Source organism: Equus przewalskii, chromosome 13 (assembly GCF_037783145.1).
Source record: "Equus przewalskii isolate Varuska chromosome 13, EquPr2, whole genome shotgun sequence".
NCBI lineage: Eukaryota > Metazoa > Chordata > Mammalia > Perissodactyla > Equidae > Equus > Equus przewalskii.
Window position 1 is genome coordinate 84,131,767 of NC_091843.1, and position 24,012 is coordinate 84,155,778.

At 38.7% G+C, this 24,012-nt stretch overlaps 1 protein-coding gene across 2 annotated transcripts in view; it reads right to left on the reverse strand.

Annotated features, from left to right (window-relative positions):
- Positions 1-13,108: 13,108 nt before the first annotated feature.
- The window catches only part of MSH3 (mutS homolog 3), a 157,870-nt gene continuing 146,966 nt past the window's right edge, over positions 13,109-24,012 (reverse strand). For both annotated transcript variants that reach the window (XR_011525691.1, XM_008518033.2), the window contains 2 exons: positions 18,662-18,833; positions 13,109-15,907 (listed from right to left, as the gene is read on the reverse strand). Coding sequence is in view for 1 of the 2 variants with exons in the window: in XM_008518033.2 (XP_008516255.2) it covers positions 15,799-15,907; positions 18,662-18,833 (281 nt within the window). In the remaining variant the exon portion in view is untranslated. The remainder of the gene's footprint in view (positions 15,908-18,661; positions 18,834-24,012) is intronic.

A 24,012-nucleotide genomic window follows, 5' to 3' on the forward strand; every position in this document is an offset into this window, starting at 1 on the left:
TCACTAGTTGAAAGACATTTGGGATGTTTCCAGTAATGGAGCATTATGAATAATGCTATTATAAACATTCATGTACAAGTTTTTTGTGAACTTGTTTTTGTTTCTCTAAGGTAAACAGCTAAGAGTGTGAATGCTAAATCATATGGCAACTGCGTATTTAACTTTAATAGAAACTGCCAAATGGCTTTCCAAAGTGGCTGTTTATTCTGCACTTCCACGAGCAATGGATAAGAATTCCAGGTTCTCCACATTCTCACCAGCATTTGGTTCAGATTGTTATTTGTGTCTGTGTGTGTGTGTTTTAAGACATTCTAATGGATGTGCAGTGGCATCTCATTGTGGTTTTAATTTGCATTTCTCTAACTAAGGATCTTGCGCATCATTTTTGTGCTTATTTGCCATTCATATATCTTCTTTGGCAATGTCTGTTCAAATTTGTTGCCTATTCTTTTATTGTTTCTTTATTGCTGGGTTCTGAGAGTTCTACATCTGTTATGGCTATGAGTTCTTTGTTGGATGTGTGATTTGCAAATATTTTTTTCCCAGTCTCTAGCTGATTTCATTCTGTTAACAGTGCATTTTGCAGGTCAAAAGTATTTTTAATTTTGATGAAGATCCATTTACCCAATCCAAGGTCAATAAGATTTTCTCCTGTTTTCTTCTAGTAATTTTATAGTTTTACGTTTTACATTTAGGTCTGTAGTCAATTTTGAGTTAATTTTTTGTACAAGGAGTAAGGGAGAGGTCAGGTTCACTTTTTTGCATGTGGGTGTCCAGCTGTTCCAACACCATTTGTTGAAAAGACTCTTTTCTCTAAAGAATTGCCTTTCTCCTTTGTCAAAAATCAATTGACCATATTTGTGTGGGTTTATTTCTGGACTCTCTATTCTATTCCATTGATCTATGTAGTTATCTTTTTGTCAATGTCACACTGTTTTGATTACTATACCTTTAGAGTAACTCTTAAAATCTAGTAAGATGAGTCTTCCAACTTGATTTTTCTTTTCCAAAGTTGTTCTACCTTTTCATATAAATTTTAAAACAATCATGTCTACATCTACAAAATAATCCTGCTCGGATTTGGGTTGGAATTCATTAAAACTAAACAGCAATTTGGGATAACTGACATCTTAATTATATTAAGTCTTCTAATCCATGAATAGTATCTCTTCATTTATTTAGGTTTTTTTTTTCTTCCCTGAGGAAGATTAGCACTGAGCTAACATCTGCTGCCAATCCTTCTCTTTTTTTGCTGGAGGGAGATTAGCCCTGAACTAACATCTGTGCCAGTCCTCCTCTATTTTGTATGGGGGACACCTTCGTAGGGTGGCTGGTGAGTGGAGTAGGTCTGCACCCAGGATCTGAACCTGTGAACTTGGGCTGACAAAGTGGAGTGTGAGGAAATTTAACCACTTGGCCACAGGGCCAGGCCTTAGTTTTTTTTTTTTCTGTAATCAGTGTTTCTAGTTTTCAACATATATATTCTGCAGATATTTTGTTAGATTTAAACCAAAGTATTTCATTTTGGGGGGAACTATGTAAATGGTACTTTTTAAATTTTGACTTTCAATTGCTCATTGCTAGTATATAGCAATGTGGTTATTATTTTTTTTTTTAAGATTGGCACCTGAGCTAACAACTGTTGCCAATCTTTTTTTTTTTTTCTGCTTTTTCTCCCCAAGTGCCCCCAGTACATAGTTGTATATTTTAGTTGCAGGTCCTTCTAGCTGTGGCATGTGGGATGCCACCTCAGTGTGGCCTGATAAGTGGTGCCAAGTCCGCACCCAGGATCTGAACCAGCGAAACCCTGGGCTGCTGAAGCAGAGTGTGCAAACTTAGCCACTCGGCTACAGGGCCAGCCCCGTGATCGACTTTTGTATGTTAACTGTGTATCCTGCATGCCAACCATCATGCCAAACTGACTAATTAGTTCTAGCAGCTTTTCTGTAGATTCATTTGGATTTTCTACATAGACAGTCGTATTGTTTGTGAATAGAGAAAGTTTTGTTTTCTCCTTTCCAACTCGTATGCCTCTTATTCCTATTTCTTGCTATATTATACTGGTCAGAACTTACGACGTTAAATAGAAATGCTGAAAGCAGACATTTTTGACCTTTTCCCAATCTTAGGGGAAAGCATTCGGCTCCTCACCATTAAGAGTGATGTTAGTGATCAGTTTTTTGTAGCTGTCCTTTATCAATTTAAGGAAGTTCTCATATTCTCAGTTTGCTGCGGTTTTTTTAAAATCAAGAATAGATGTTGAATTTTGTCAAGTGCATTTTCTCTACCTTTGATATGATCATGTGTTTTTTATACTTGTCTGTTAATATGATGGATTACATCAATTGATTTTTGAATGTGATACCAGCCTTGCATTTCTGGACCTCACTCGGTCTTGACGAATTTTTCTATTTATATATTGTTGAACTCAGTTTGTTGAACTCAATACATTGTTGAGAATTTCTGCATTTATGTTCAAGACGTTGGTCTTCACTTTGAATTGTCTTTCTTGGATTTTGGTACTGGGGTAATCCTGGCTCTCAAAATGACTTAGGAAATATTCATTCCTCTTCCATTTTCTGGAAAAGATTGTGCAGAATTGGTATTATTTCTTCCTAAAATATGGGCCTGAAATTATCTTTGTTGGAAGGTTTCAAACTACAAGGTTAATTCCTTTAATGGATACAGAACTATACAGATTATCTATTTCTTCTTGTGTGAGCTTTGATGATTTACGTCTTTTCAAGGAAATGGCCCACTTAATCTAAGTTGTTGAACTTAGGTGCATAGACTTGCTCGTAGTATTTCTTTATTATCCATGTGGTAGTGTTTTTGCATCTCTCATTCCCAATATTGTTATTTTGTGTCTTTTTTCTTTCTTGGTCAGTCTGGTTGGAGGCTTATCAGTTTTATTGATCTTTTCATAGAACTAGCTTTTGGTTTTAACAGTCTTCTTAATTGTTTCCTTCCTTCTGCTTGCTTCGGGTTTATTTTGCTCACCTTTATTCCAGTTTCCTAAAACGAAAGCTTAGACTATTGATTTGAGACATTTCTTCTTTTCTAACATAAGCATTTAATGCTATAAATTTTCCTAGAGGTACTGCTTTAGCTGATCCCACAAATTTTAACATTTTGTATTTTCATTTGCATTCACTTCAAAACTTTTTCTAATTTTCCCTAAGACTTTCTCTTTCGCCCATGGATTATTTAAAAGTGTGTTATTTAATATCCATGCATTTGGGAGAATTTCCAGATATGTTATAGATTTCAATTCCTAAATTTTAGTGAGAAAACATATTTTGTATTATTCTTTTAAGTTTTTTATGGTTTGTTCTATGACCAAGGGTCTATCATGGTCAATATTACATGTGCACTTGAACAAAATGTGCATTCTATTGTTTTGGGGTGGAATGTTCTAAAAAGGCAATTAGATCAAGTTGGATGATGGTCTCATTCAAGCCTTCCATATTTTTGCTGATTTTCTGTCTACATGTTCTAGTGATTACTGAGAAGAGTGTTGAAGTTTCCATCTATAATTGTTGATTTATCTATTTTCTCCTTTCAGTTCCATCTGTTCTTGTTTTACGTATTTTGAAGTTCTGTTGTTAGCTGCACAGGTATTCGGGATTGTCATGTCTTCCTGGTGAACTGACCATTTTATTATTATGTAATTTACTTCTTTATACTTGTTAATTTTCCTTTTTCTGAATTCTTTGTCTGATTAATATAGCCACTCCAGATTTCTTTTGTTTAGTCTTTCATGATGTATCTTTTTCCATCCTCCTATTTTTACCTACTTATGTTAAGTGGATCTCTTACAGATAGCACATAGTTAGCTCTTGTATTTTTAACTCAAATGACAAACTTTTAATTGGTGTTTCTCAAATATATACATTTAATGTAATTGTTGATATGGTTGGATCTATCATTTTATTATTTGTTTCCAGTTTATCCCCTCTTTTTCATTCCTCTGTTTCTCCTTTTCTGGTTTCTTTTGAATTATTTGAATATCTTTTGCTTTTCTATTTTGATTTCTCAGCTTTTTAAACTATACTTTGTATAATATTTTTTATGATTGCTCTAAGGATTACAATATACATAACTTTTATAGTCTACTTATTAATATTTTATCCTAAAATGTAGGACACTTTCAATCATATAGGTCCCTTTACATTCCACCATTTATGTTGTAGTTATCATGTGAATTACATCTAAATATACTAAAAATCCTACCATTCAATGTTATATTATTTGCTTGTAGTCACTGTGCATATTTTAAAGGACTCAAGAGGAGTAAAAAGTATTATATTTACTCATATATTTGCTGTTTCTGTTGCTCTTCCTTCATTCCTGAAGTTTCAAGTTTTCCTCTGGTATCATTTCCATTTCCATTTAGCATTTCTTTTAGAACAGGTGTATTGGCAACAAATTCTCTTACTTTCCCTTCATCTAAGAATGCCTCTATTTTTGCCTTCATTCCTGAAGGATATGTTCACGGAATACAGAATTGTGGTTGATATTTCCTTTCTTTCAGTATTTAGAAAATGTTCCACTGCTTTCTGGCCTCCATGATTTCTGATGAGAAATCTACAATCATTTGAATCATTCTGCCTCTATATATATTGTGCCATTTTTCTCTGACTCCTTCAAAATTTTTTAATTTTCAGCAGTTTGGTCATGATGCATCTGGACAGTTCGTGTATTTTAGTTTATCTTGTTTGGGATTTGCTAAGTCTCTTGAATCCTTTTAGTCATGTCTTTCACCAATTCATCCTTTATTTCTCTCAATATTTAGCTGCACTAATCTCTTTCTGGGACTCCACAGACATGTATGTTCCACCTTTTGATATTGGCCCATAGGTACACCAGGCTCTGCTAAGTTTCTTTCAGTTTTTTTCTGTTATTCAGATTGGATAATATACATTGATCTAGATACTGATCTTAAGTTCACGGACGCTTTCCTCTCTCATCTCCATTCTGTAATTGAGCCCATCTAGTGAACTTTTTATTGCAATTATTGCAGTTTTCAGTTAGTACATATCCATTTGGTTCTTCTCCGCCCCCCTCCTTGAAACATGCTTTATTTTTACTTAGAAATATATTATAGATATATTCCCAGGTAAGTACATATCAATTTACTTTATTCCTTTTTAAAAAAATTGTGGTAAAGTACACATAAAACTTACTGTCATAAACATTTTAAGTCTATGGTTCAGTAGTATTAATTACATTCACATTTTTGTGCAACCAATGTTCTGAACTCTTCATCTTTCAAATCTGAAACTTTATACTCATTAAACAACTCCCCACTCCCCCCATGGTTCTCTCTTATAACTTCTATTTTTCTGCAGAGAATTCCTATCTTTCCATTCATTTTGAGTGCTCTTACTTCTTGAGCTTGGCTATAATACCTGCTTTAAAGTCATTGTCTGATAAGTCCAACATGTGAGCCATCTTGAGGTTGGTTTTTCTTGCAAGTCATTGAGATTTTCCTGGTTCTTTATAAACTGAGCAATTTCGGATTATTCCTAAGTGTTTTGCATATTATGTCATAATTCTCTGGGTCCTGTTCAAATCCTTGGTCAGTGTCTATTTTGTTTTTGCTTGATCAACTTGGTTGGTTCAGGACACACATTCTGACCTGCCATCAGTAGGCTGTGGTTTTATCACTTCAATTTCAAAGCCTTTGCAGTGCTATTGGGATCTCACACATGCATCATTCAGGTGGTTGTTCTTGGACCACTTGGTGGTTGACATCGTAGCTAGTTCTCAGAGCCTTTAGTATGTTGTTTTAGGTCAGCTCCACTCATAAGTAGCTTAGAGTTGAGCCTAGGACTTTATACACAGCTTTATAAAGACCTTTTCCTGAAGCTCCCTCTTTTCCATGATTTCTCCCACACTGGGAGATTTCTCTCCTGCTGCTAGGAGCCTCTCTTCCTGGTCATCTGGCTGGAAAACTAGAAACCCAAGGTTTTTTCCCCCCCTGTACTATAATGCGTTTCTTGGGACTGAGCCCACCTCTGGCATAACGTGTTGAGAGAAGCAATGTTTCCTCAGAGTCTTAGGTGCCCATGCATCTGCTGCTGCTGCTGCCACTGCAGGAGTGAGGCTGTAGGACTAGAGTTTGACTCGGGGCAGGAGTGAGAGAAAAAACGCCAGAGGATCTCCCCAACTACATCCACCCACAGGGGGTCTCCCTTCTGTGTCCTGTGACCAGAGGGTTTTGTTTGCAGCCTTTTCTGTCTACACTCAGTGTGCAGTTCTGCCTTTTAGTCCAGGCCAGGAGACATAGGAGTAAGGAAAGAAAAACAACAGGAAATCACCAGTATCCACCACACCTTGAGTTTTTATTTCCCTCACCAATCTGCCTGCTATTATTAACTGTTCAGACTCCTAGTTGCTTTATGTATTCTTTCAAGAGTTTTTCGTTGTATTTGTGGGTAAGATAAAGTAGAGTATACTTCACCTTAGCTGGAAATCAAAGTCTGCACTCATTTTGTATTTTTTTTTTTTTTTTTGAGGAAGATTAGCCGTGAGCTAACATCTGCCGCCAATCCTCTTCTTTTTGCTGAGGAAGACTGGCCCTGAGCTAACATCTGTGCCCACCTTCCTCTCATTTTGTATTTTATTTAAGTGACTTGACCCTAGTCCTCAATCAGGGAATGGAACACTTGGGAAAATAAGCAGGAGAGTAATTAGATGCTTTTTATAATCTGTCTTACTACTGCTCATATTAACATTATAAGTAATATTCAATATTGCTGATTTAATATAGATAGTCTTAGACATTGCTGAAATAATTATCAGTACCATAAAGCACAGGAAAATCAGTCACAGTCCGTATACACCGTGAGCTCCTAAGACAGATTTCCTCATCATTGGATTTTCTCGTCATTTCCCTCATCACTGAAGTGTCTTCTTTGGTTCTGGTCATTGGAAACTGCTACACCTCTACTTCATTTTTGACTCTTAACATTACAATCTTCACAACAAGTATACCTCAGAGCTTGAGTACAAAGCAAATCACTAAAATGCTTAAGACTACAGTAATTAGCCGCAGGTTTTACACAAAGAAACAGTTGTACGTGCTGCTTCACCAGGGCAAGGTGCACCACAGAGAGGAGCAGAGAACTAATAAGGGATGCAACAAAGGCCTTCTCAGAACACACCTAATGGCCTTCAGAAACTATGTGGATTAGATGCATATTTAAAGAATTCACTAGCAGGAATAGTGATTGACTGTTCATTTCTAAAAATCAAGCTGATCCTAAGGAGGATGGCTAAGATTAGGTTTAGGGTCAAAATTATGCCTAACATTCATCATTTTAAAAAGAGGAAAGACTAGTCTCCCGGGAAACATGGGAGGGACATAAACTCCATCACTCTACTTCTCCCCCTCCAAAACCCAGAAGTAATAAACAGGGTCAAACACTGAGAAGGAAATACCTATGACAAAATCAGGGCAGCCACAATCCCATTGAATAGACTCTGAAGAACATATGTCCAATAAAATAGAATTGGGACCCAAAAACTGAAGGAGCATGCTGAGATTTAACACACATCTAGCCTTATCTCAAGCAGGATACAGGGGTAGGGAGGGAGGGGGAGTATTGAGAGCCCCCTCAACAATATTTACATTGGATATGGTTAGACAGGGGCATGGAAAAATACAGCAGGGGTGGTGAGCACCCACTTTGGCACCTAGCCTATAGGTGAAGCAGGTTTGAAAGATGGCCTTTCAGCATGTTATTATAAAAAAGAAAATCTTATTGAAGTACAGTACACACACAAAATGCATTAAGTAGACACACCCATAAAACTAGCATCATCTCAAGAAACAGAACATTAGCATCACCACAGAGGCCCCCCCACCTTGTCCTTTACCAAGGAAGCCTTCCCAATAGCATAAATCAGTTTTGCTTCTTTTTGTACTTGATACATACGGAGCCATCCAATACATATGGTTATGTCTGTCCGCCATGCCATTTTTATTCCTCCTTATCAGGTTTCCTAACCAGGGAGGGAGGCCAGGAGATGAGGAAACCAGTTCTAGAGCTGCAGAGCAAAGATGACTGAACAGAAATGAACACGACTGCACCTTCTAAACAAAAGGCCTGTGAGCCACAACACCTGACACCGTCCTGCACTCCAAGGTGAGGTGGGCATGAGGAATCTGGGGTTGTTCACTCCTCTCCCCCTTACGCCAAACTAGATATACCCCAGTGATGGACGATGCAATAGCTATGGTGGCTATGAGTTTGCAGAGAGCATCCATGAAGTTGGTTGCCTGACTTCCTGCTGTCCAACATCACTGCTCCCTGTCTACCTCTTCTGAAAGTAACCAAATGATTGCATAAAGATCACGATGAAAATATAACGAAAAAGGCAGGTGAATTAATACTTTCTTTCACTGCACTGGGCAAATGGCAGGTCTATGTAGAACTGCCCCCATTCAAAGATAAGAAAACAACTGTATATGACCTATGCAAAAATGTTTTTTATAATTAATAAAAGGGCTATAACATGAAAAGATAAATGCAAGATATACATTTGAAGAATTCCTCCTAAAAATTTAAGAAACTTTTAGGGAAAAATGTGCCCTATGCTATCTTAGGATCTGAAAAGAAGAAATGGAAAGAGAAGGGGACAGCACTGAAAGATAAGAGTATAACAGGTGAAGATACTGAGATGACAGGTATTACTAAAAACATAACCATACAGAGTTCAAACAATAAAGAATCAACAGACGGAAACTGAGTTTTCTAAAGAAGAGAATAGAACATGGAACAGAAAAAAAATATGCTCAAATACATAGCAGAAGAAAGTTTTTCTCCATGAAAGGAAAGCTAGAATATGCAGAATGAAAAGGCTCACCATGTCTCAGGAAAAACAAACAGAATACGGCCAATAAAGAAACAAATTCTGGCTATACTGCTGAACTTCAAGGATAAAGAAAGAATCCTGCAAGTATCTATGCATAGGAAAAATGTCATCCAAAAGTAAAATAAATCAGACTGACCTCACACTTTTATTCAGCAACTTTAGAAACCAAGAGATGATGAAGCAAAACTTGCGGTGCTTGAATGAAACAACAAGACCCTAAAAAGCCAAGCTTCCATTCACATGTACATGCAAAAGACACCTATGTTCATAAATGAAAGAACTCAGGAAATACAGCAAACACGAATCCATTCTAAAAAATATCGTTGAAAATATAATCTAAGTAAGCTGCTCCATCACAATGCAGAACTCATAGGAAAGTACTGGTATGAAAAAGCTTGAGAAAAGCATCATTTCCACTTAAACATAGAAATAAATACAACTATATGTGAATACAGATACTAAGACTATAATTGTTATAATTTTTTGAAGAAAAGCTAAATAATTTTTTAAAAAATAATTTAATGATAATCGACTTTGAGAAAATTCCAAAATACGCCCACAAAGAAAACGAGGCAATGGAGGGAAGGGGGAGGTAGTGAAGAGAACTGGCATCATATACTATTTTTTTCTGTAGTATTATATTGAGAAATAAAAATTTAAACATATTATTTTCAGTTATAAAGACAATCTCAACAGAACTAAAAACAAGTTACCAATGGGAACAGGGTGATGGACAAAGCAAAGGGGAACAGGAAAAGAAAAAATCCATAAAGATATGTAAAAAAAAGAAAAACAATAAGTTTCCAGAAGATCAAATACAACAGTTAATGTATGAGATAAATTCACCTATTACCAAAATAATAATAGGTCTAAGAATCAAACAACTATCTTGTCTTTGAGAGACATACCTAAATCACCAAGACTCACAAAATAAAAGGAGTGGTACAGATATACCAGGCAAACACAAACTGAAAGGAAGTGGGTCTCATCAGGTTAATATCAGGCAAAGTTGAATTCAAAGCAAAAAGCATTAAATGGAACAATGTGAGTTACTTTAGAATGATGAAGGGTGTAATCCACAATGAAGATATACAACAGTCATAAACCTTTATGTGACAACATAGCATCAAAGTACATAAAATGAAAACTTCATAAATAACAAAGAAATAGCAGATTTAACATGCTTCTCAGTTCTACACAAATCAAACAAATTTGAGAGGAAAATTACAGAGAATCTGCAAAGTATAATTGATTAAATAATTATAAAATAGGATATAGAGGATGTTATTAATATAATCAATCAATTTATACAGGTTTCAATACAGGGGTCAACTAAATAGTAAATATTTTAGGCTTTGCAGACCATATAAATAACTATGTGGCAGATACTGTAAAATGGCTCAACCAACATGACTCCAACTCATTTGTAGCATTTTCTCCCGCAGACAAGAGCTGAAAGGCCCAAGTCTGCATTTCTTCCATTCCCTTTAAGCAAAGGTTCTATATGGGACTGCCTTTCACCAAGAAGACATATCTGTGTGAGCTGTGGAAGGCAGAATTGAACTTTGTAAGGTGAAGACCACATGGCTCCCAGTCAGGTACCATCTTGGAATTTGGTTTCTGTGCAGCAGCTGTAGTGGAACATCTGGTGTCTAGTCATTATCTTTGTGAATAGGAAAGGGAAGGTGCTGCTTGTAACTAAGAACTTGGCCAAAACAATCCCAGCTACTTGATGACTTTAAAACTGCTTCAATTTAGATCAAAGAAGAAATCAAACCTGCAATTGTGTCGTGTTTGGAAATTAACTACAATGAAAATATCACAATTTATGGGATTACACCCAAAACTGTATTTAGAGGAAAATTCATAGCTTTAAAAATGTTTACTCACAAGTGTAGTTGTTAAACATGAGGACCCTGGAGTCACTCTAGGGACACTGTCAAGAGACTGAGAAGACAAGCCACAGACTGGGAGAAAATATTTGCAAAAGACACATCTGATAAAGGACAGTTATCCAAGACATACAAAGAACTCTTAATAAGCAGATAAATAACCCAATTTAAAAAACGGGCAGAAGACCTGAACAGACACCTCACCAAAGAAGATATACACATGGCAAATAAGCATATGAAAAGAATGCTCAGCATCATATGTCATTAGGCAATTGCAAATTAAAACAAGGAGATACTCTACACCAATAGACCAACCAAAATCCAAAATACTGACACCAAATGCTGGTAAGGATGTGGAGCAACAGGAACTGTCATTCATTGCTGGGAGGAATGCAAAATTCTCATTTTGGAAGACAATTTGGCAGTTTCTTAAAAAATTAAATGTACTCCTATAATACGAACCATCAATCATGCTCTTTGGTATTTACCCAAATGAATTGAAAACTTATGTCTGCACAAATACCCGCGGAAGGATACTTATAGTAGCTTTATTCATAATTGCCAAAATTTGAAAGCAATTACAATATCCTTCAGCAGGTGAATATATAAACTGTGGTATGTCCAGACAATGGAATATTAGTCAGTGCTAAAACAAATGAGCTATCAAGCCATGAAAAGATATGGATGAACCCTAAATGCATATCACTAAGTGAGAGAAGCCACTCTTAAAAGGCTACATACTGTATGATCCCAACGGTATGACATTCCGAAAAGGCAGAACTATGAAGACAGTAAAAAGATCAGTGGTTGTGCCAGGGGTTAGAGAAGAGGGAGGGATGAACAGGCAGAGCAGAGAGGATTTTCAGGGCAGTGAAACTACTGTGTGTGACATGACAATGGTGGATACATGTCATTATACATTTGTCCAAACCCATATAGAATGTACACCACCAAGAGCGGACCCCAATGTATATATTATGGGTTTTGAGTGATAATGATGTGCCAACGTAGGGTCACCGAGTGCAACCATACCACCCTGATGGGAGATGCTGATAGTTGGGGAGGCGATGCTTGTGTGGACAAAAGGCACATGGGAACTTTACTTTCTGCTCAATTTTGCTATGAACCTAAAACCACTCTAAAAAATAAAGTCTATTTAAATGAATAATAAAGTCCCCTGGGCCCCATGCCAGATCTACTGAATCAGACAAATCTTGGAGAGGGCTTATGATCCAAGAAATACGATTCTTGGCAAATTTCAAGATCGCTAACCATGTAAGAAAGGTGAGAAAGAGAAAGGAGAGAGAAAATGGGAAAGAAGAGATGAGGGTGGAAATTAACACTGACTGATACTCCTGTGTACCAACCTCAGAGATTCAGATTCAGTAGACCCAGAGCAGGGCCCAGAGACATGCATTAAAAAAACTTCTTAGGTGGGGCCGGCCTGGTGGCGCAGCAGTTAAGTTTGCACGTTCTGCTTCTTGGCAGCCTGGGGTTCGCCGGTTCGGATCCCAGATGCAGACATGGCACCACTTGGCAAAAGCCATGCTGTGGTAGGCATCCTACATATAAAGTAGAGGAAGATGGGTATGGATGTTGGCTCAGGGCCAGTCTTTCTCAGCAAAAAGAGGAGGATTGGCAGTAGTTAGCTCAGGGATAATCTTCCTCAAAAAAAAAAAACACAAACCAAAACCTCCTTAGGTGATTCTGATAGAGGGAGGGACATCCCTACATCCAATGAGGGAGCTTCATGGAAGTGAGGTTTAAAAATAGGAGCTTGAAGCTGAAAAGAAGTTAAAAGAGCATACAATATTTCTGATTTAGAAATAACAGACCATTCTGAATGTAAAAAAAAAAAAAAGAGGATATAGTCAAAGGCTATGAAGGGAGGATTTGAGCAAAGGACAGAACAACTAGAGAAAAGGATTCTTCCTCCAGAGCACAGTAATTATTTCTGTAAGACGACAGCCCTGTATCCCTGCTAGCGTCTCAGAAGTCACGCAGGTGCACAGTCTTCACCACGGCTTCAAGGAAACAAGGCAGATGCCAACGTATCTTTGGGGATTTAGTCTCAAAGACAGATTATGTAGGAAAGCTCTGACATGCCAATTAGCAGAGAGTTGTAGTTTCTAAATGCTACAATATGAAGCATTTATTATCAACGGGCAAAAACAACTGGCAGGTCTTTGGGATAAAAATTAGCTCATACAATGGGTAAGGAAAAAATGGATTTTTTAAGACGACATTCAAAATCTATCAAGTACGTGAGTGTGCCCATGAAACAGCACCTATAACTGGGGTAAACACATAATTTATTATCCAGAGCAGGACACTTTTGAGTGAAAGAGGCTTTTAATAAATATGCCAGGAAAACAGGTGGAGAACAGGACTGTCCCAAGCAAACCAGAATTGATACCCCCAGCAGTGACACTTCTCTGGACATTAATAAACCCAACAACAATCGCGTACACTAACCACGACATTCCAGGGAGGCACTGACGCAATTACAGAGTCAGAACCCGCAGATGGTACTCAAGCTCCCATCTCTCTCCATCCATATCCTTGGTGTGGAGTAACAAATAGCACTTTTATAACCACACAGCACAGCGGTAATTAATAGCGAACGTGGAACTTAGTCAAGGTCTGCATTAATTTGTGGACCACACTGGATTCAACCCAGTCTTTACCTAGAATTCATGCAGTGGGCACTGTTTCACCAGCCCCATTACCACTACTACCACGACAACAGGCTCAAACTTGGACAAAATGTCAGAAGAAATTTTTATTTTCTTTTTAAGATATAGTATACGTCTGCATAGATCTTTAACCCCTAGTGAAATCGTGTCTTGATTATGAAAAAAGGAGTCTTTTCATTGGGTTTCTAATCTGAAAGAGTTTGCTTTTTCTTTTCTATTTCAACAAATACTTATTAGGGGTCTACAGCAGGCCATGCTTTGTCCTAATAGATGAAGCAGAGGAGAGACAGACCAAATGACTGTCAATTCAATGAAAAATATTGCTCAGTTATTTGTAATCACTGAGATGAGTGGCTCACAAACCTGACTGCACATTGGAATTATTTGAGGGAGCTACCATATGATCGAGCTATCCTACTTCGAGGTACGTATCCAAGGAAAGGAAGTCAATATCTCGAAGACGTTAACATTCTAACGTTAGAATTGCAGCCTTAAGTTTGGCATCTGGAGTATGTACCCAATCAATTGCATCTTTCCCAATTTCCATTGCATTTGTGCCATCTTCACGACTGGGACCCCACCACCATTTTCCCTTCAACACCTCAGTGACCTGGCTGAGAATGAGCCTCACTTAGCAATGTAGTTTAGCAGTGCTGGTCTTCTCCCAAACTTGGAGCAGGCCTGACCTCCTGCACACTGGCTGGCTGGCTGACATCCTCCTCCAGGTTAGAGAATCTACCTTGTAATGTTCTGCACCGTCACTTGCCAGACACTGTGTACTGCCACTTGCTGGACACACTGCTCCTGGAACTCTCGCCTGCTTGAATGTTGATGCGGGCCTGGGCAAGCCAGAGATGTCCACTTGGAGGTTACCAGTGATTGCTGGTCCCTGCAGCTCCCTCAGGCATGGGGAAGACATTCCTGGATTCATTCCCTTTTCTTGCTGGCCTGCCAGTAAGGTTAAGGCACTACCTTTGAAATCTTGTTAGAAAGAATATAAAACATTTACAGTCATACAGACTATTGAAACATTGTTTAAAAAGTATTGTTCTTTTTAAAACTTAAAGAGCAAATTCCAACTAACTCTATTTTGAGACAAGTTTGAGAATTTCACTACATGTTAATATTCTTGGAGGGATGGTGGAATCAGCCAACGTGTGAGTGACTCCAAAGTGAAGTGCCCAGCCACTCTGCATCAACATGGGGAGACTACGTTGACTCCTGTGCCCAGTGGTCACTGTGAGGGCCACTGCAGGGAATAATCTACAGAAGGAATTAGAAATACGTCCATCAAACGTGGGGAAGACATTTAACTGAGCAGGAATAACAAATGGTTGGGAAATAGGATGGAGAGCCTCCATGCAAGATCATGTATTTAGAAAGAAAAAGCACACAGAATTGAGAAGCCAGGCTGTAAGTGCTGTAAAAAACTCAGGGACATGGTTGAGCACGTGTCACCCTAAACACGCAGGGAGGGAGCACTGTTAAGAGTCCACAAATGTATAAGGTTCAATAGTGGGGAGATCGCACACTCGCTATATTGGCTAACAGAAAGGTCCAAAATGAATAAGCTCAGTTCCGTGGATTTAGTAGAAGCAGCAATCTTGGTTCCATAATTAAAATTGTTACTAAAAAGTAACAATTGCCAGATAGCTGAAAATCCCAATATTGAACAGGAAAAATAATAATTTATAGCAAATATTCATTAAATGTTTATTACTTGAATGAATGACAATTTCATCCAAGAATCTTTAAGTTGCTTAAAACTATGACAATATTTAACTTTTCAGATTTCATATGATCTCATTCTTCCTGTGCTCTAGTTTCTAAAAGCTTGGTAATTCTATTTCTTATCAAAAATTCTCATGCTCATAGTGAATAAACTGGTGATATTATAAAATTATTTTAGTTCAAATTAAAAGGTATATTCCTGCCAGACACTTCACCCAGTTCCAAATTATCTGAACTGAAACAAATAAAAATATGAATTAAGTTTTTATATCATTCTCTAAAACTTCATGAACTGTATTCTACCAGTTTAGGCTTTATTTAGAAGTTTTTCATTTTAATGTGAAGCTTACTGCCCACGAACTTTCTAATTACATAAGAGAAGTCTTAGTATTCAAGTGTTTATAGTTTTAAAAGTCAGGATGACAGGAACCTGCAACAGACTTTCTACACAGAGGCCTCTCTGTTTCTAACAGGCATTACCGCAGTCACAGTTTACCCTCACGTCACCCAAGAGGGGCTGTTACTGGAGAGTTGTTTCGTACAATTGATATTTTTAATTCTCTAGTTTTCGTTCAACAGTGTAGTCTTCATTTTAATCAGGAAGAGAACTCTGTAATTTCTTCCATTTCAAACTCGTCTGTCCTCTTTCGCAGGTCTTCTGCATCATTTATCGTCCATAACTTTGCAAAACACTTTAGCCTTTTCCTGGAGAGAAAATAAAATATTATTTATTTTATAAATGAAATTGTGGCGGGGACAGAACTTCTCACGGAAAGCTACGAAGAGTCTACGACATTGGAACACGAGGCAGGGCTCTGCGGCGAGGAAGCTGGTCAGCATCCGCCTCTGGGGAAAGGAGCTTTCAGTGCCGCTGCTGTAAGCAAGGCGGCGGGGCTGTGCTCAGCACTCCTGCCTCCAGCGAAGGGACAGCCCAGCCCCCTCCCTCTTCTCACTCAGCCAGGGGCTGTGTCTGCCCCCAGGATGAAAAGTAAAATGGATTTAATAAAATAAAGCGAGCTAAGGAAGGAGTAAAATGCCAACATAATATAGACCAACTTGTTTCTGCAGAAGAGCAACCCAGTTAAGTGTTTAGGGTCTGGAGCAGGAGTATCTGAGTTCCAATTACTGCTCCACCTCTAACTAGCTCTGTTGACCCTGTTTTCCTACTCTCGCTTGGCCTCGTTTTCCCCAACTATAACATGGGGCTAACAACAATACTTACCTCAAAAGGTTGTCCTAAGGATTAAGTGAGTTAATGTATATACAGCAGTAAGAACTGTAGCTGGCACACGGTGTCTAGGCTACTGCAAATGACTGCTCAGATTTGTTTCTGTGCACAGTAAGTGTTCAATAAATATTAGCTATTATAACAAACACATGTGATGCACAAGGTTTGGTTTGGTTTCTTTGATCTGGCCAATGGAATTGATGTATAAGCACTTTTAGTGAAAATGTAAAATGACAAGTATAGTGTCCTGATAAATCAACAGAATCCCATCGCAATGCAATCTCTTCCTACAGTTCTCTGTCTTGTCAAGACAACTTCCTAGAATTCAAAATGTCAAATACTAGTGGGAAGAGTTAAAATATTTATAAATAATCTGTGAATCTTATTGTTCTTGCTTTATAGGCTATATAGCAGCAACAAATATAAACTATCGTATTTTACTGCCATCTGGCAGATAAATCTTTTGAGGCAAAGTTTTATTCTAGTTTCTTTAGGGAAAAAGAAAAATAATAAGACAACAAAAGAATTAAATTTGTCTTTGGACTTTGCAAAGAACTAAGGGTTAAGCTTATTTTTAACTCTCATAGATGATTACTTTTCACTCTGGAAAAATTTTATATTCATCTACTTTGTAACAAATAATTAGAAATAGGCTGTCACTGATGACATCATTTGCTTCTAATTTGGTATTGCAGAAATGATCCAGAAGAGAACGTCAGCAGAGGAAGGTGCAAGTCACTTCTAATATTCCAGCACTTTGGACCCAGTCAATCACCATTTACCACTGCAAGGTGTGCAGCACAAGGCAGAAGCACGAGAGGAAGGAAGAGGAAAAAGAAGTTGGTTGCAAAACTGTACTTCAACATACAAGTTGGCAATTGTTTCTTTAACTAATATTTGCTGTTACTGTCAGTGTCTGACTCCTAGAGACCCTGTGTACAGCAGAGTGGAACACTGCCCAGTCTTTTTTGTGCCATCCTCTCACCTTCTGGCGCTCTACTAGACAATGCTCTGCTGCTATTCACAGGGTTTTCATGGCCAATTTTTTTGGAAGTAGGTGGCCAGGTCCCTCTTCCTAGTCTGTCATATTCTGGAAGCTCCAGTTAAATCTGTGCATGATAGGTGACCCGGCTGGTATTTGAAATACAGGTGGCACAGCTTTCAGCATCACAGCAACACGCAGCTGCCACAGTATGACAACCGACAGGCAGGTCGTGTGGTTCCCTGACTGAAAATGAACCCGGCCACGGTGGTGGGAGTGTAGAATTATAACCACTAGACCACCAGGGCTGGCTTCAACTAATATTAGGTATTAATATTTCAATATTTAAATTTGGTAACGATATCCACAACTGAAAAATATGCTGGCCAGCCAAGATTTTCTATTTGACCAAGAATCTCTTCACTCACGGTCATATGGTTCTAGACCAGGGTAGTGATGTCCTGCCCCAGGCAGATCAGACTCTCCAGGCAGGGCAGGGACAGGACAGGAGGTGAATGAGGAGTTTCTGTTGTTTTATAACATAACCTTATATTTGGGAAACAAAGGCTATAATTTGTTATTTATTAATACTACATTTTCTTAGGAATATCTTCCTTCCAAAGTATATCTCAGGTTTACATTAAGATTTGTTTATATACTGACTACCTCCTGGCTGGATATCAAGGGTAAAAGGTAGAATGTGTACGTAAGCATCCTAGGTGACAGGAAAGTCAGTTTAGAATGAAGAACTTGTCACAAACAAATCCACAAAATAAGTGACATGTGGACAACGACTACAATTATCTAGTTATGTAATGCTATTATTTTCAGTCATGTCCCGACACAATTCTTAATTTCTGAATGCAACCACTGCATATCTGAATGCAACATATGAATAAAAGAAGTACTCTGAGCTTTTATATATTGAAGTTTCTTTTAGTAATTTCTTGTATAAATGAACTTTTTAAGCAACTGTGTTGGTACACATTAAGGAGTTAATTTAATTCTTTAGAAAAATGACTGAGAAACCAATTTAGCAACTTACTAGATAAGGAGCTAGCTAAGAAGACAGGCTGAATTCACATGAGCTCTGGGAAGAAATGTTTTCATTTTATTGTAATTAATGATTAGGAATATTTGAGGAGGTGTTTAAAGACAGATCTGATGTTCATTTATGGGACAATCCTCTTCCTTGGACAACTCAGAAGGTTTCTTTATAAATCAAAAAATGCAGCACAATCATTCTGACCTTTTCATGTTGACTAATCCTTCCAGCTCTTTTGACTTGCTAGCTGCTTTCTTTAAAATTTCTCCAGGAACATCTGCTAGTTTAGCCACATTTAGTCCATAACTCCTTGCTGCAATTCCTTTGGTTATTTGATAAAGAAAAGTGACAAAATCAGGGACTTGTTCTTCTTCACCTACAAAATCAGTTAAAAGAAAAAAGGAGATAAAGGAAACCATGCCTGAAGGTTCAAAGAAATTAGAGGATTAAAGAAGCAATATAAATTCTTACAACTTTATTAAAATTTACAGTCTGAAAAAGAAACCCACAGTTCCTAATCACCTGTTAGCTCCTTTTATCAATTTTACATATCTAGAAAAAGGGTAAATACTATTTTGAAAATGCTTTTACATTTAGGTTCTATCTTTTAGTTCACTTAAATTGGTTTTTAACCATGATTCATTATAAGCTAAGAAGTATTTAGTTTTATGCTCCTCACTTAAAAATTTGAACTGAACTTCCATATCAAAGAGAGTGATTTTGATACATGGTACAATACAATTTCTCCTTTTAAAACAGATTTAAAAAAAAGCCTTATTCCAGTGAAAGAAGAGCCAAACAGTCTTGTATGTAATACACTCTGTAAAGTAACATATATAAATGATGTTTCTAACAGTGCTGGAAACAAAACAACAAAAACAGATAAGGAAATATTACATGTTGTGCAGTTTAAATAAGATTGAGAAATTCTGGTTTATAAAGTAGGCTAGCTAACTAAGAGTTATACATACTGAAGTGGATGCTGTTCAGTATTACCCAGACCCCACTTAGGCCTGCAGGGTTCACTGCCCGGCTGTGAGGAAGGTGTTAGCCACAAGCCTCGGCGGAGTGCTCTCCTTGGGAACCGGCTCAGCTGCAGAGAGCTGCCTCACCCAAGGTCACGTCCCGTCGTGGGCAGCCTGCATCCAGTGACTGGTTGCTGTGGGGTTGGCAGGCAGCCTCTGAGATGTCCACCAGAGACCCCTGCCTTCCCCTGTTCATGCCCTTGTGTCATTCCTTCTCCTTGAGTGTGGGCTGGACCCAGTGACTTACTCCTGATAAACAGAATATGGCAAAAATGATGGGATGTCACTGCTGAGATTAGATTACAAAAGACTGTGGCCTCTGTCGTGGGCACTTTCTCTTGCTTGCTCTGAGAGAGCCCAGTTGCCATGTTGCAGCCTGCCTTATGGAGAGGCCCAAACAGAAAGAAACAGATGTCTCTGGCCAACAGTCAGTGAGGGCCTGGGGGCCTGCCAACAGCCACGTGAGTGAGCTTGGAAGCAGAGATTCTGAGGCCTGCCAACAGCCATGTGAATGGGCTAGGAAGTGGGCTGACCCGGTCAAGCCTTGAAGCGACTGCTGCCTCGGCCAATATCTTGACCAGAGCCTGGTGAGACACTGTAAGGTAGAGGTGGTCAGCTCTAGAGCTCTCACGGTGTTCCGTTCGGGTGTTCAGTGAGGAACCCCTGAATTCCTGACCCACGGAAATTATGAGATAATAATTGTTTGTTGTTTTAAGCTGCTATGTTTTGGGGTAATTTGTCATGTGGCAATAGGTTCCTGTCTCCCTCACCCCCAGCTGAGGTAACTCTGAAGGACCATGCCAGTGTCAGAGCTCTCTGCAGGGCTGGATGAGGCCTTATGACTGCAGCCCAGCCCACTCCTGCCCTCAGGTGTCGATCATGAAAACGCTCCCTGATAAACTTGGCACGCAAATCTGAGAATCTGCCTCCCGGGGAACCCGGTCCTCCGCACATACACATACACGTGGACTCAAAACTTGTAAAGAACTGGGATCGAATGAAGTACAGTAATACAAAGACAATGCTGCACAGAGCTTAATCTTCGATAAATCTAAAGCACCTCAGGATGATGCAGCTTTTATCATGAAATTCAGTATCACTGCACTGTGCTCCAAAAATGTCCAAGATGAACCAGATTCCCAATTTCTGAGACCCTGCTACACATATTTTAAGTTTAACAAGAGCTGTTCTCATACATTATTTCACTTGAGAATGTGTACACTTCATTCTTTTATCAGCTAAAAACTATAAAGGCAAAAGACTGAACACAACAGAGAAAAAGAATAATGGAATTTTCTGTAACCTCCTCTAAGAACTCAGACACATAATATCTTTCGAAGGGTGGGTGCTGGAAGTAGGAGGTAAAAAGAATGCTGACACTCTCAAGAATACAGAGACTAAAACCGACATTACAAAGCACTAAGAATACCTTTTGCCTCCAAATAAAAATTAAGGAGCACAAAGAACAGGTGAGGAAGTGGGTGGGCACAGACTGGGAAAGAAGCATGCAGAAATCAGAGCCTGCTGACCTGGGTAATTTTCTGTTAGTTTTTGATGCTCCCAAGACCAAAAGTGAAGTAAACAGTAGAAGGCAATCTAAAAAGCAAACTCTTCTCATCTTTAAGACAGAAAAATAGTCTTTATCACTTCAACTGGCTTAGTCCTAACTGACGTCCCTCCTTCCAGCCTCTCCTCTATAATCTAGCCTCCATGCTGGTCTTTCTAAAAAAAAAAAAGGTTCATTCATCTGTCTGTCCATCTGTCCGTTCATTATCCATCTATCCACCCACCCACCCCGCCCATCCTTTTCTGAAAGCCTACTAAATGCCACAAAAACTCCTTGAAAATTGCTTTGCTGATGGCTTTTTTGCTTCATATATATACATGTATGTGCATATACACACACATACACACATACGTGTGTATACATATACACACATATATATATACTATATATTGTAAATGTACATATACAATATATAGCTATAAAATGCTTTTTCTATATAATATAGCCACAAAATATAGTAAAATTATATATTATATTGCTCTGAATAACTTGTTAAGATACCTCAGTACAACAGTTGCTGAATTTATCATCACATGCTAGTCTCCACGTCAGTACTAATTACGGTAGTTCTCAGACCATCAAGGTAAATAACGTGACCACTCTTCCATAACCACCTGAGGGAGCTTTTTCTATAGTTATGTTCTGCCTCAAGACTGTCCTTCAGCGCTCTTTGCGAGGAGAGGGGAGAGCGCACGTACGTGATGGAGAGGCGCAGGGGGCAGAGGAGAAAGGACAGCACACGGGAGAAGGACGGAGTGTGTGTGTGATGGAAACGTGGAGGCAGAGAGCTGGGGGGCAAGACTATGGTAAAAACAACTCACTTCTTTACAGCCGCACAATAACAGACCTTGGTGAGGACTTTACTTAAAGCTATGACTATTACTTAAATGGATATTGTTGACAAGTTTATCGGACACTGCTTAGAGTCAGTGGAAGTAATAATTAATGTTTCTGCTTGTTACAGGGGAACTTAGCAAAATTTGTCTTAAAGCCAAACTTATCTAGGCAGTTATTGAAGACATGTATCCTGATCAAACAGTTTCTGAGGTCACTTTTAGGATAGATTCATAAAATTTTAGAGGTAGATGAGGTACTTGTCCAAGATTTTATAGACTGGAGTAGACTAAAACACGGTTTCTTACTGCTGGTCCATGCTTTATCTCCCACACCACGGGAAATAGAGAAGCATAGTATCTCAGAAGCCACCCAAAAGGGCTTTGGGGCATTTTCCGAATGCCCTACATAATGGCCTCTGATGTAGACAGAAGAGGAGTCAGGTCAGAGGTAAGAGACGAAGCACAGATATAGCCAGGAATGATACTAGAAATGAGCATGCAATGGAGCAATGCTGCAAAATTCTGAGTGAAAATTATTTTCAAAGTAAAATTCTAGCCCTCGCTAAATTATAAATCAAGTATGAAGGTATAATGAAGACATTTTCATTCATGCAAAGTCTTAAAAATATTACTTCCTTTAGTTGATATTATTAGCAGCCTACCCAAAATCTATTCCAACCCTAAGAAAACCCTGTTTTATAAGGAATTGACTCTCTGACCATTCAACTCAGGGGGCAGTGTCCATATATCCAGCTCCAAAAGTTGATCTTTCTTACTGTAGGCTGATCAAAGTCATCCCTGCCATTCGCACTTCTAGGAATTGGTTTAAGAATAAGCATATGATTAATTCTGAAAATGAGATGAGACAAGGATGAGATGCCAGTGGGCATCTGAGAAAAGTTCCCTTGCTCCTAAGAAAGAGTCACAGGAAATGCTGGTCCCTTTTCTTCCTTTGGACAAGGTCAATTCCAGATGTGATGCCTGAAAGAGCTGCAGCCACCTTGCCACTAGCCTGATGATGAAGACGGCAGAGCAGGAAGACAGAGCCTGGAGAAGTGCATGAAAGAGAGGCTGCAGCCCACTCTCCCGCTGAGGTTCCTGTAATGGGAGATTGTATGTATCCTTATTGTGTGAGCCAGTGTGAGTTCAAGTGTTCTGATACTTGCAATCAAACACACAGAAGACAGGGTAAGAGAATTCCTAGGATGACAGTAAAGGCAGGTCTCAGGCCACCAGCTGGGCAGCGGGCTCAGGGAGCAATCAATTCAGATGATCGGGAGGACAAAGGGCTCCAGGAGGAACGACCCCAGTGAGGAAAAGTGGAACTAACAAGTTGATCACATGGAAAAATGTCTCGAGATGTGTTTTGCAAGGCTTTTGGAGGGTATAGGAAGATTCAGCTATAGATTCAAATAAAACAATGAAATGAAAAAATAAAAACAAGGTAATCATTATCTTCAGAAAAAAAAAGCTGTAAAAGAAAGAAAGGAAATGCACTTGTCTTCATCTGTGGCTCAGGAGTGAGCAAGACTTACAGGCAATAATAGTGAAAACAATGAATATGAGTGAAACAGAAAAAATGTGAAATGACTATACTAGGAGGAGAGAGGGAGGGAAGGCTGAAGACCTCCGTCCAACACAATGAGAAGTCAATCAGTACGTGTCAAGTTGATGAAACAAGAGCTGGGAAAATAAGCACATTATTCAGAGATACGGAAGAAATGGTGAAAGAGTTGGAAACAGTTGCCTTGGGACTGGGATGGGGAGGGGGTGTGGAGTGAAGGGACAGAAGAAAGGGACAGCTGCCTGTTAGCATAACCCTTTTAGCATCATTTAATGTTTTAAATTATGTTCATGAGTAAAAACCTAAATTAATAAAATAAAATGCCAAAACACTTGAGATGCGAGGTTCTGGGTTAGCAGTCAGCTCGCACCAAATGCTCATCTTGACCCATCCGCGGGGGTGAACTCAATTTTGTTTATCTCGGTGGGTCTAAGCTTATAAGCTCCTCCTGTCACTTTGGATGCAGATTAATAGACATGAAACCGCTTCCAAGAGAGAATTTATGATGTGTTTTCAAGACTGCATGGTGGTGAAAGGCAAGGATTGCCTAACATCACCTTTAT